The sequence below is a fragment of the Eupeodes corollae genome, chromosome 2 (genome assembly GCF_945859685.1).
Source record: "Eupeodes corollae chromosome 2, idEupCoro1.1, whole genome shotgun sequence".
Classification (NCBI taxonomy): Eukaryota; Metazoa; Arthropoda; class Insecta; order Diptera; family Syrphidae; genus Eupeodes; species Eupeodes corollae.
Window position 1 is genome coordinate 66,760,658 of NC_079148.1, and position 13,982 is coordinate 66,774,639.

At 31.3% G+C, this 13,982-nt stretch overlaps 1 protein-coding gene across 1 annotated transcript in view; it reads right to left on the reverse strand.

Annotated features, from left to right (window-relative positions):
• Positions 1–13,982, reverse strand: part of LOC129943986 (proton channel OtopLc) — a 138,421-nt gene that overhangs the window by 49,547 nt on the left and 74,892 nt on the right. The window contains exon 2 of the mRNA XM_056053093.1: positions 763–1,380. Coding sequence (XP_055909068.1) covers positions 763–1,380 — 618 coding nt within the window. The remainder of the gene's footprint in view (positions 1–762; positions 1,381–13,982) is intronic.

The window sequence follows — 13,982 nt, forward strand, 5'->3', positions numbered from 1 at the left end:
TAAATCATGTGAGATACTTTCAAGAAAACATTAAAATTAACAAGGACATTAAAATGGTTAATTTACGTGGTTTTTAATATTTTATACCAGTCAGTCAATATCTACCTGTTTTGACCTATTTTTCAATTTGTGGCACCAAATAAACTATCGTGAAAATAGTTCAGTCAGAAGAGTCCATAGAGAACTAGTGCCTATGTGAGTTACAACTCTTAATCATTCCTGGAAGCTAGTCATTTGAGGGATATAGTCGACCTACCGAATCAAATTTTATTATCCTAATATTCAGAAGAAGAAGGTTTAAAATTAATCAGCACGAGTTTGCGAAGTAGACCAGTTTATACCAGTTTTTCCTGTTCCGTAACTTGGCACGGTCGTGACAAAATATAAAGTGATAAAATTATAGTAATACCAATCAGTGATTACAATTCGATCGAACTATTTTTATTTCACTTGTAATAGAAATAACTATAAGGTTGCCATAATTTTCAACTGTAAATTATTAACACTTCTTTAATATTCCTTGACTAACTGGTATACACTAGTTATTTCATTTTTAAGCTTGGTTTCCGTTCTTTTTCGTATGCAATTAATTTATAATTTCAGGACGTTTACTTTTGAGATATAATCTAGGCTTTAGCGAAAAGGATTTCGCCTTTTATACATTTTGTTATGCCGTTGATACATTTGCTTATCATTTGTCCTTCAATCCTATTTTTAAAAACCGTTAACAAGAAATAAGTTAATATGTGTTGCTTTACTTACGCTTTAATTGGTGGATACCGATGCTCGGCGTAACTTAATCGACGTGGCGGTCGTTTAATCGCTGGCAGGACTGGAAAACTTGTTAACTGGTGGTGATGATACATCAGTGCCAAGTGTCCTGTCTGTCGATCACCAATATTGGCCAATTGATTTTGTGAAGATCCGCCCGATGGCGGATCCTTAGATGTTATGGCCAACAGCTGATGATGAGTCGATGAGGCTGAGAGCGGTAAATTAGAATCATCGATTGTCACTCGATGATGGGAATGAGAAGTCGATTGGAGGCGTGACGATGACTTAGCTGGTGACGAATTATGACTGCCAGTCTCCGAGGATAGAAAGAGGTTAGCGGAAGACATTGGAGATGGCGGTTGTGGTGCTGTCGGCGGGATTGGACTACGATCCATGAACGGTGAATGCTGCAGATGGTAATAATGTTGTTGAGTCTGATGATGGTGTTGATGATGCTGATGATGCTGGTGATGATGGTGTTGATGATGGTGATGCAAATGATTGCTAGGAGGTGATTTTATGTGTTCATCGTAGAAGTTGATGTGTGTTGCTGAAGCTGGAGCTGTTATCGTTGTTGCAATGGGTGACGGCATATCTGTCACTGAGCTGTAAGGAGAAGACAAACAAAAACAAACATTATAATCAAGATCGTCAGAAGTTGAAATAAAAGAAAGTGACATATTTAATAGTTAAATGCATTTATTTTAAATGAAATTATTTACACAGCAGCAACAGCAGCAGCGTGATGGAAGCAAAAATCAAAACACCAGAAATACGACGACGACCCTACTTAACGCTTAATACTATGCAAGTCAACTGGCGCAAATCAAATACTTTTGATGCATATTCCGAGAACTTCCTCTTCAAATTGACTACCAGCCAGTGGATTTCTGAATTCTGTTTCTGCTTCTGCTTCTGATTTTGAATTTGATTCAACAACACTTTAGCCGTATATAGCTAATCAAGTCAATTGTAAAGCACTCGTTTTTATGAGAGAGAAGACTATTTGATTGTGAGGCGTCGTTATTGTTGTTATATATGTTTGTATTTTTTTCAATTTTTATTTAAAGGTTTGATTGACGTTGCTATTTAAAATTAAATTTATTGTTGGATTGGATATTTTTTAAGGCAATTTTTTTTTAAGTAATTAAGTTTTACTCACGTGGAAGACAAATTTTAAAAATTGAAATGGAAACATACATTATGTAAGTACAGCAAAGAAATGCTTAGTGAAAGTGGATAACTCAGTGTTATCAAATCATCCAAATAGAGAATGATGTTTTTATTTTTTAATGCTTGGTGCACATGTACTTACTTCATTTGGGGGTTCAATGAAGCATATTAAAGCGGCAAGTATAAGAAGTGCGGACGCAATGAACACTTGATTCAACTAACATATTATATAGAGAAACGAAATATAGACAGGTTCGCGTTTAGTTTGTCAAGAATTTACTTCTTTAATACTTTCTTCATAATCAAAACTTAAGCGAAAACTAGGCAGGTTTCCGCAAAGGTTATTAAACGGTAGAACAAATGTACACCATTATTTATATTGCTGGAATCTTCATAGACAAAAAACAAAAACTTTACTCATTGTCTAACTATTTTAAAGCAGCCTTTGATACCATAGATGGAAGAGCTCTAATGCTTAAGCATGTATAAAAAAGGAATATCAATGAAATTTGGGAAGAAACTGAATTCAAATACATCTTTTTCTTTAGCAGTTTTAAATAGGTGTGAACTATCTGATTACTTTGAGAGATGCAAGGCTGGTATCTTAGCCCCTAACTGTTTGCTTTGTACAAGTAGGAAGTTTTCTCTGTTGGAGGAGCAAACGTAATTGATACGATGAGAGTACGCAATCGAATGTTAGCTGACGATATTGTAGCACTTGCAGAACCACTGAACGAGATCTAACTAACTATTAACAGGTTAGCTGACTTCTGTGATAGATAACGGCTAAGATCAACCTGATGGTATTTAAGGAAGCAGAGGGCAGAAATTGCAGTAGGGAAAAGTAATTGAGGACATTGAGGTGGTTAATGACTACAATAACTTAGGAATACTTGTAACAAGTAATTTGAACATGAGAAAGTATAAGTCGGTGAAGCAAGATAAAAAATGCAAACACAACCTGAACGAGTGTTATGACACACAAGGAGGAGATGCGGATAGGACGCAATGCATAGAACCTAGCAAACAATTATGTTTTAATCGGCACAATTTAAGGGTCATTAACAATTCCACGAAGTTAAACAACTCTTGCGATACTTTCTGAAGAGAAGTTTTAAGCTACCTAGTGCAATACCAAACCATATAGTGCTATTACAAACTGGACTTCCCCCTATTTTTAGCAAAACTCAAACTGCAAGTAAACTATGTACTCTAAACTTTCAGGCTCGAAGACAATACAATGGTTATCTACCAAAGAAAATTAGTTTGCACATAATAATAAAGCAAAATTACTCGATGGCAGATTGGAAGTGCTTTTTGGATTTTTGCAACCATTCACTTAATCTTCAAGGCATCAACTGGGGCTCTTGGAAAGTTACTTTGAATGAATTCATTAATGCTGTCGATTTAAAAAAAAGATCTAATTTTGAATTAATAACTAGTAATTCACAATCGAAGAACAATCTGTGCTACAAAACCTACTTCGATTCCGCTTGCTAAATAGTTTCTGTCTTCAAAACCAGAGCATTAATACTTTCTCTTAATTTCATGCCAAATAGGAGGGATTGGCCAGAACTTTTTGTTCCAAGTAACCTGAGAGAAAAAGAAGACGTACTAAACTACTTAGGAAGGTGCCCTATTTCGATAGAGATCAGAAGGGTCATGTATGGAAAAAATCACCTTACAAGATGACGAAATCAACACACTGAAAGGTGGAAATCGGAAAAAACTTAAAAAGTACTTTAGCTGGACTCAAAGATATAGAAAACAGAGTTATATGTAGATGAAATGTTCTAGAATATATCATAATATCTTATACATTACATATGCATTTTTTTTGTATTCTGTTAAAACATTTTTTTCAAACGGAATAGTAGTCACTAGCAGATGGCGCAAGCCATGCTATAAAATGAACTGTTAAACTATTTATATGAAGAAAAATCGACTAATAAAAGACAATTAAATTTGAATAATCAACCAAATCTTTATATGCGGTTTATTCTCGACATTTGACTTTGACTATAATATTTAAGGTCAGCTCAATAAAGATTTGAAAGCGTTTAATAAAGTTTCCTTCGATTTACTTGGCATGATCTTCAGATCAAATACCACAGTATTAAAACCGTATTCAATTTCTTATTCTCAAAATTCTGGAGGAAGGTACAGAATTTGTATGTATTAAGTTCGTTTTAATGTGGCAATTCCTTGCCGATCCATCTTTTTTTATCGTGTAAAATTAATTGAGATATGCTCGTCTTTCTTTTGGCTCATTTAAAACCATTACTAAAATGATACGAAATAGCTTTTTTATTTTTCAAAGTAAGCAATTTTTGGTCAAAGTTTCGTCTTAAAACCGTACATATTTTTTTGCAAAATTAGTCATTTCTTAGCCAGGATCATTTCGTGTGTTCAAATGTGGGCATAACTGTAAAAACTAACAGGAAAAGAAACAGTGATGGATTCTTCAAAGAACTTTGCTTTATTTCTAAAAAAACAAGGAAGAAGAAGTTCAGCTTTTAACCTCTTTTACTCTTTTCGTCATACATACCCAAATAAATAAATAAGGTGGCGCAAACGCTCGTAGAGAGAGGGCTTAGTGACTTAGAACTTTAAACTTATCGAACTTGTAATCTGAATTACTCCTGGAGGATTTGTCAATTCTGTATGCGATTGAACCCAAGACCTCTAGAACGACAGTCCTACTCATTAAATATCATTCCACGGATACTTCTGTCGGTAGTGTAACCATTCGTTTTTAGATAGTGGATAGTCACGGAACGAGATTATGGGTGACCACAACTTCTAACTACCTTTCTTTACCTTTTCGAACAAAAACCATTAGTTTTCTTTTGAAACCCTTAAAAAGTTCCTATCTATGTGAATCTGAACGTTCATATTGTTCCCATATCCCATCATATATAGTGTGTCAACCCTTTAAAAAAATTCTATTTCAAGTTACAACAACCAATGTCTCTAGGGCATCTCAATTTTTGAAACAATGTTTTGCTATTTCAAAAAAAGTGTATAACAAAAAAGCTGATAAAACTTTTTTTCTTGCCTTCCTCGTTGACAAACAACTTTTTTGATCCCAAAGCAAAAAATCTATTTTCACGTTTTAGGTTAAAAACTTCAATATCGAATACAATGTCACTCTTTTCATGTTAATCTTATTCTCTCAGGAGGTGTAACCTCAATTTAAGTTTTGAAATAGATAACAAAGGTCTTTTGTCATTTTGATGGTTGTTGTTTTTTAAGTGAAAAAGTTCAATATTTTTTTCAAAACATTCCTTATTGTTTTTTTTGTTTTTTTCTTATAGAGATAATTAAATAAATTTAAATTTTCAAAGAACATAACACTTGTCATACCATCATAGGTTTTTTGAAATGACAAGTTTAATTGACACACCTTCATCAAAATATCATTCTTCTTCTATTTTTTCACTCATGTTCAGAGCACCTACGACCTAAGAGCCTCTTTTATGTGAGATGTGAAGAATACAAGGCAAAAATAATGTGATTCTCCATTAGAGAGACCAATGATGATGTAAAACATCGTCTTCTCTTGCCTTGGCAATCTATAATGACATTCTAGTTGTCAAGAAATAGAACTAGGTATAACATAGACCCGACCGTGTACCGGCCAATGAAAGAGCTCGTGGGCTTAAAAGTAAGGCACAAACTGAATAAAGAAAACATCACTATAAGATACACGGATACACTCGTAGAGACATATACCTTCTATAGGTACTTGTATATTTCTGTGAAAAATAAAAAAATATTAATGGAGTTTGTTTTTCGTCGCATCGTCCTCGACAGAATCTAAATGTAAGATTCAGTGCTGGGTTTTTCTTCTTTTCATCTATAGACTTGTCGTAAAGAGGCACTATCATCCTTGTGCCACTTAAAAGCTCCTTATGAGTACATGATGCATGATGTAGGCCCAGGCAGGTCCGCTCGAGCATCTTTTCTCGCACTCCTACAAACTAATATGCTAATAGCATTTTTCATGAGCCTCTAGATGTTGATGGGGATGGTTATTGCTGTTGCTGAGAAGGTAGGTAGGGGTATAGTGTGTAATTGTCTGGGAGTCCACTTTAAGTTTCATCCAACTTGGGTCTATTCGATACGACAACGACTACGACTACGACGGACGCCATCATCGTCGTTGTCGCGTGCGTTGTATAGGTTGGCTGGCTGTTGTCTAATGACAACATAAAAATGGCCTGACAAATATTTCCTCTTTTAGTTTCTTTCAGAAGTAACAATTTTTTTACATTAAAATGTAAATAGAATCATTAAATTAAATACGGTTCACCAAGTAAATCGAATCTTTGAGTCTTAGTAGCATATGATGATGTAAGAAAATGCAATTGTCAGTAAATTTACTTAATTTGGTATCATTAGTTAACTTGGTTTCAAACCTATATCTATTTGCAACATCATTGTGGGATTTAGAAGATAACATTCTTAAAGTGAAGAATGCTTAATTTAATGTATTGCCATATTTTTGGAAGAAAGAATATTCTTCCCGAGGCATCTGATCATGACAATTTCAACACATTTTAATTTTACTTAGGGTAATTTTAAAACTGTATTTTAAATTCCTATAGGAAATTATTAAATTGTCTCCTCGAATATTTTGCGAACAACAAATTATATAAACACTAAAATGATTGATGCATCTGTTAATTTTATTAGATATTTTATCGAAGGGACATTTTTCTTACAAAAAATAAAAACCAAAAAGATGGTAAAAAATTGATTTTTGACTTTAAAATTTAAGAAACTATTAAATTATTGGGCTCAAACTAATTTTGTCTTATAAACAACATTGTCTTTAACATCTTAAATATAATAGAAACAATAAAGAACATATACAAAAATAACAATGCACGAATAAGAACAGAGAGTATAGAACGCAAATTTAACACAACAAAAGAAGTTAAAAAAGGAAATACAATTTCACTACCTTTATTTAGTTGAGTCCTTTAAGACATTTTCCAAAACAACTTAATGTAAAACAAACAATGGAATAAGGATTGCTAACCAAATAAAAAATAAAATTGGACGGAGAAAACTTTGAGTACATAAATAGAAGATTACATTATTTGGCACAACTTAAATCATTTAAGGAACAAGAAAATAAAGAAACTAACCGACGCACAACAAATATGTAGCTGGAAATAATTCCAGAGCCTTATACAAATTTTACAATTGGACCTATTCTGCCGATTATTACTTACAGACTATAATGAGCTTGACTGCGATAATACTTGATCAGGATGTGTCTGAACATAACGAATGATATCCATAATAGACACAGAATTATTGTCGTCATTAATAGAACAAGTTGGCTTAAAAAAAGGGGGGTACGTCACTTTTAGACTTCTATCTCAAATATGGACAAAAAATACAACGAAATAGAGAAAAGCAGGACAATCCATTATATGATGGAGTGACGATCTATCCCATATACGAGTATGTAAGTACAAATTGGTGCAACGAATTACTATGGCCTTGTGGGAGGCTTATACCAATAAGCAACTTATTTGCATTATTTAATTATTTTAACTTTTTGAATTTTAACATTGAATAATACGTTTTGTTTTTATTTTTAGTAATAATTGCATTATTTAATTATTTTAACTTTTTGAATTTTAACATTAAATAATACGTTTTGTTTTTATTTTTAGTAATAATTGTTTATATTATTTGAATTCTACAATTTTCGAAAAAAAAATTAAATTGTAAATATCGAAAAGTAAGTAAGTAATGTTGTTTATTTCACTATATCCATACATTAAATTGTTTCTTATATTTTTATGATTTGCTTCAGTTCCTATAGAACTAGTAATAATTTAATAATTTATTTCTTTCTGTATATTGAAAATAGCATTATGGAACAAAGGAATGATTTTATTTCCAAAAAAGATATTCGTGATGTTTTGATAAATTTAAATGCAAGAAAATCTGTGGGATTTGATGCTATAAAAAATCTTTATTTACAAAATCTCCCAAAGAGTGGAGTTAGGTTTTTGAAGAAATTATATAATAGTTGTTTAAAAATTAGTTATTTTCCTTCGACATGGAAAAAAGCAAAAATTATTCCTTTATTAAGACCCGGCAAAAGTGCTTGCGAGCCCACTCACTATAGACCAATAAGTTTATTAAGTTCACTCAGCAAATGCTTTGAATTATTGATTAAATCTAAAATGTTAATCCATATAAATCAAAATAATCTACTGCTTCCAGAACAGTTTGGTTTTAGGGCTTTTCACAGTACTGTTCAACAAATTAACAGAACAACTCAATATGTTAAAAATAACTTAAGCTCTGGAAAAAGTACCGGTTTGGTACTTTTAGATATTGAAAAGGCATTTGACTCCGTCTGGCATAAAGGGCTCATACATAAATTAAAAACTTTAAATTTTCCTTTATACATAACAAAAATTGTAAAGTCCTTTCTTTTCGAGAGGCTGTTTCAAGTTACTGTGAACAATGAACTTTCCGATTTATTTCACATAAATGCAGGAGTACCTCAAGGGTCTGTTCTTGGGCCAATTTTATACATACTGTATAAATCCGATTTCCCGAATTTAAGATACTGTGAAAAGGGTATTTTTGCTGATGACACTTGCATTTACGTATCAGATTCACTAGGTTCCGTTATTGAAACCAAGCTGCAATACGATCTAAATGTAATTAATTCATATTTCAATGATTGGAAAATAAAAATCAATGGTGATAAGACTCAGGCTATCTTTTTCACAAGGAAAAGAAAGTCTTGCCTCTTACCCAATAACAACATCCATATCGATGGTAAAATAATTGAATGGGGTAATTCCGCTAAGTACCTCGGGGTATTCCTTGACTCTAAACTTTTCCATGTACGTCAAGTTGTAAATAAAATCAACGTTACAATAAAAACGCCTTACCCTTTCATAAATCGAAGATCCAAATTAAGTATTGAAAATAAAATACTTATATTTAAATCCATATTTCAAGCAATTATGTTTTATGGCTCTCCAGTATGGAGTAAATGTGCAAAAACACACATAAAAAAATTGCAAATAGCTCAAAACAAAATTTTAAAAATGATGCTCAACTTGCCTTGGCACTTCTCAACGCAGGATCTTCATTCTGTCACTAATATTGAGCTAGTCCAAGATAGAATTTCAAAGTTAAATGTAAAATATATATAATTTCTTAATTTCTAATCTGGATTTTGGTTAATTTCTTAAAATAAAAAATAAATAAAAATATAAAAAATAAAAAACAAGTGATTTTATAGATGCGTTTATTAAATTAATAAAAACAGTTATTTACATTTCGTTCTATATTTATGTATATAATAAATTTGTTCTAGTTACTTTAATTATTTATTATTTTTTAGTCCATCTATTGTTTATATAGTACATAGTTGTTCACTTATTAATTTAGTTGTTTACGAATTCATTTATTTATTTATTTGTTTGTTCATTTATATATATACTTTGTATTTGTGAATTTAATATCTTGTTTTTATGTATTTATTGATTTATTTATTTATTTATTCATTTATTTATTTATTTATTTAATTACATATTTATTTTTATTTATTTATACATAAATGTATTTATTTATTTATTCATTTATTTATTTATTTATTAATTAATTTATTTATTTATTTTATTATTTATTTATTTATTTATTTATTCATTTATTTATTTACTTCTATCAAAATGAAAAGACTGATTTAACTATTAATAAAAATAGTATTGTACTGTGATATTTATATACAATTGTTAGCATTATTTCTATTTATTTTATTTATTTATTTTGTTACACAAACTGTAAAATAAAGTATCTTGCAAATAATTTGTTTAGAAAAACTACCATCTCTACTCTCGTTCCCACCTTAATTTAAACATATTTACTATGTAATCATTGATGAAGGTTTTTTCATTAGCTTTTCCTTCCAATTATATTTGATCACGTTCTTTTAATTTTTTTCCCAAACATATTATTGACATCAGTAAGGCATTGAAACCATATCTATGTAAATTGTGCAATTGCCATTTTGTAAAAAAAAAAACGATAAATTAACGCTAATAAATTAAATTACAAATTACAATTTCTTTAAACAAAAAGGTTCAGCAATGACTTTTGTCGTCTGTCGAAAACTATAATTTTTTTTCTTAAAACTTCCCTAGATTAATAATTATTTTTAAGGCAAAAATATAATTAAGATACGAGTACGTTCAAATTCTAGTTGTTAAATTCACTTATGAGTTGTTGGCGATAATTCAGTGCTATTTGTAAGTATTTGATGATGCATTTCCAATCCCTTATTCCATTTAGGAAATCTATTATAGTGTTCATATCAAGTGAACCACTTCCTAATGACTCTCGGCCAATAATTCTTAAAATTGCCAAGTTCCCACAAAATGTGTAAGTGTCTCCATCCACAACCAACTTAAACAGAGTTTTGTTGGTCACGATTTCATCCGACTGTTCTACATCTTTCCGATTGAGGATATTTTCCCAACTCCTAAATCAGACAATCTTCTTTTCAATTATCAGCTTGGCTAAAAATGTTGGTAACCTGTTATTTGCGTAAGCACTGAGAACTCTTCCCACATAGTACATATGACATCTCATCGTGTACTCAAAGAAAGGTTTCAACTGGCATTCAAGGTTCAAGACATAGTTAGGTGTCACACTTGGCAGACCCAGTACTTTTTTGTGGAAGTATCTTTGCATCTTTTCCACTTCATCATGTTGTAATACCCCCCATACTTGTGCTCCATAACCGCGTTGAAGATATTGATCTTAGAAGTTAATTTGTCACCTTTATTAGTGATAAACCGATTCCACGTAAAATTTAAGCTCTGTCATGCGCATACAATCGAATTTGAATTCCATTCAGCGAAATACCCCCTCCTATGAACTCATGGATTTCATTTATATAGAGTGCCAAAAATAGTGGACTCAGCAAGCAACCTTGTTTAACACCCATCGTTGTTTCAAACCAGTCTGACAATTGTTCCCCATCCCATACCTCAGCTGTTGTTTTATCATACAGATCTATAATAATTCAAATGAGTTTCTCAGAAATCCCTAAGATTTGCAGTTTGTATAAAAGTGCTCTTCGGTCGATATAGTCGAACGCCGCTTTAAAGTCAATGAATAAACAGTAAACTTTCTGTTGTCATTCATTTGAACTTTTATGATATTGAAGAGGTTAACCGGATTATCAGCAGCGCTGTTGCCTTCTCGCAATCCAGCTTGGAACTCTTTTAGGATTGCTGTAGTCTTTTTAATAGATTTTCGGCAAAGCTTTTTGCAATAGTGTCATAAACGATATCCCTCTATAGTTGTTGTAACGTTCTGATCACCTTTTTTGTAAATTGGAAAAATAATAGTTTTTTTTTTTAAATCTGATTCCACTTTTCCACATTCGAGCATTCGATTGAAAAGTTTAGCTAATATATTTATTCCTGATTGTGGGTAAGAAACTAACTTTCTTTAATACTTTGTGATGCATTTTTCCTCAGTTTTTTTAACCAACAAAAGGACTTTTTCGCACTTTTAATTATACCTAGGATTATAAATCCTCGGATTTATGCAAGGGATAAAATCCCGACTCAAATATCTTGAAAATACATGAAGGTATTGATTTCGAAATTATTTTATTGTGTACAAAATATTGTTGCTAGTAAATGGTTATTTTCTTAGAAAAACATAAAAGCAATTTTTTTAAAAGCGAATATGTTTTGAGAAAGATCGACCACATTCTAAACAATAACAATTTTGACAATATTTCGAAATTCAGATATTTGATTTTGTAAGTTATATTAGTCGATGTTTTTTATTAATTAATATGACTTTAGAAATATTTTTGTTTAAATTCCTCATCTTTACAAAACAAAAACTAATTGACCACACTTATTAAATGCCAAGAATATGGATTGTACGAAAGCCTTAAAATGTTACAATTTGAATTAAATACTTAATAGCAGGTTTTTGGTTTCATTTTAATTATTTTGATATATTAATGAGACTTTTCAAAACGTTATGTTGAATTTTGTTCTAAACATTATTATTTTCAAACAATTTTCTTCTAAATATTCTTTACTATGAATAACATTGTTTCGGTAATTCAATTTTTTCAAGCTATCGATATTCCTCCTCAAATAGGAATGATTGCATTCGGAATATTAATACAAAACAAATAATCTTTCCAAACAGACAAGTCACCTTAAGGTAAGGTAGTGAAAATTAAAAAAAACTAGTGTAATTGCTTCGTAGTAAATTTTCTTAAGTGCTTTTAATCTTGGCTGAACGGTATACTTTAAGCTTCCGTGGTTATAAAGTCAATTCAATAAAACTCCTTTTGTTAGTTCCATGAAAAAGAAATTTAATTTCTTCGCTCGGCAGTTCGTCAACAATTCAATGCTTCCAGAGTGTTATGACTCTCTTGCGAGCGTAAATGATTTTATTTGACAAATCTTTTTTCGCACCTGTGCTCATGTCTAGAGACTAGAGTTCTAAAATATCTAAGCACACATAAATCCGCTATCCCGAATGTTATCCCCGCTATTATTGTAATGAGGTGATCTAACTCATTTTCTCATCTATTCATTTTTTAAGGTCTCATTGCGAGTAGATGAAAAACGCCATTTAACTGGCCGATACCCAAACAAAACGATTGCGCTCTTGCCCTTTGAATAATGAACTGATCGCACTTATGTCTCTTCTTTTCAAGTTCATATAAAAGTTGATTAATTATCACCTCAATAAACATCTAGAACAGCGAAACTTCTTAATTACTGTTAGTATAGCCTTTGTAGCCTTTGTAGGAAAGCTGTGCTGCAAGCAAACTGGCTTTTTCGATCGAGCTTACAAGAGGAGTGTCATTGAAAATGAGCGTAGGAATGGTTGATTTTATGAAGTTAGGTACGTTAATTTTTCGAAAATTATTCACTACTGCATAGTGATCAGTTAAAGTTCCTAAAGAAGTCGTGAGACCGTCCACGTTGGCTTTTCACAAAATCCTAGTAGTCCTAGTAAGAATTTTGTCTTTAACAGTTTTTTTTGTTGGCGTACAAAAATTTGTAGATATAGAAGAATGGTCAAATGAGCCTAGAGGCGATAATACACTGATTGCATAATTATCAGTATCAAATTCAAGAAACAAATCTAGGGTCTTGGTTAATTGACATGCAATATCAGGAATCTGAGTGCGGTTGTTTAACTCAACAAAAATCTCGACATAGATTCAATCGGATGTTGTCTGACGATTATAATCGTAATTTACTATTTTCATCGTATTATTATTTTGTTTTGTTCATAATGCCGGAAATTAATATTTTTCTCTTACAAATCTCAAAGGACCAATAACACGTAAGTCAATAATACATAATTTAACCTCATATTTTAACAAAGTGAAACTAATATAAACTAAATTCTAACCTTTTCTCTTATGAATTGAAACTTTCTAGTGTTTTGGCAATTCACAAAAAATAAAATATTTGTCTAAATAGTAATAAATTCTATTTTACTGTGCATATATGAGTAAATACATGACACACTTTTAGAGGAGCAGGAGTATGGAAGTCACATAAGTTCCCACTATCTCATCACAAAGCACACAGAAAGTACACTTAACTTGGAAAATATAAAAAGGAAAGAAAAATCTCTTCTTTTTTGGAACAAGAACATATTACGTTCTCTCAATCATCTTTAACCTCAAAGGTACACCCTTCATGACTCTGACATTCCTCTTAACATTCATAATCCATTGTCCCACATATTCTATAGGAGAATGTCACGTAAGCTAAGTACCCCATAAAATGCAGGTTTCCATGGATCTTCAAAAGCAATATAAAGACGAATAAAAATGCTTTCATATGTTCATACATAACCTACAAAAGATATGCCTCTCACTTAATCTGTCAAGATTTTTCCGGTGTCAAGTGTTATATTTTTTTATATTTTTATTATTTTTCGAGGGTGTCTTTCCATCTGGCAATTTTGAATTTCAATTTCATAGA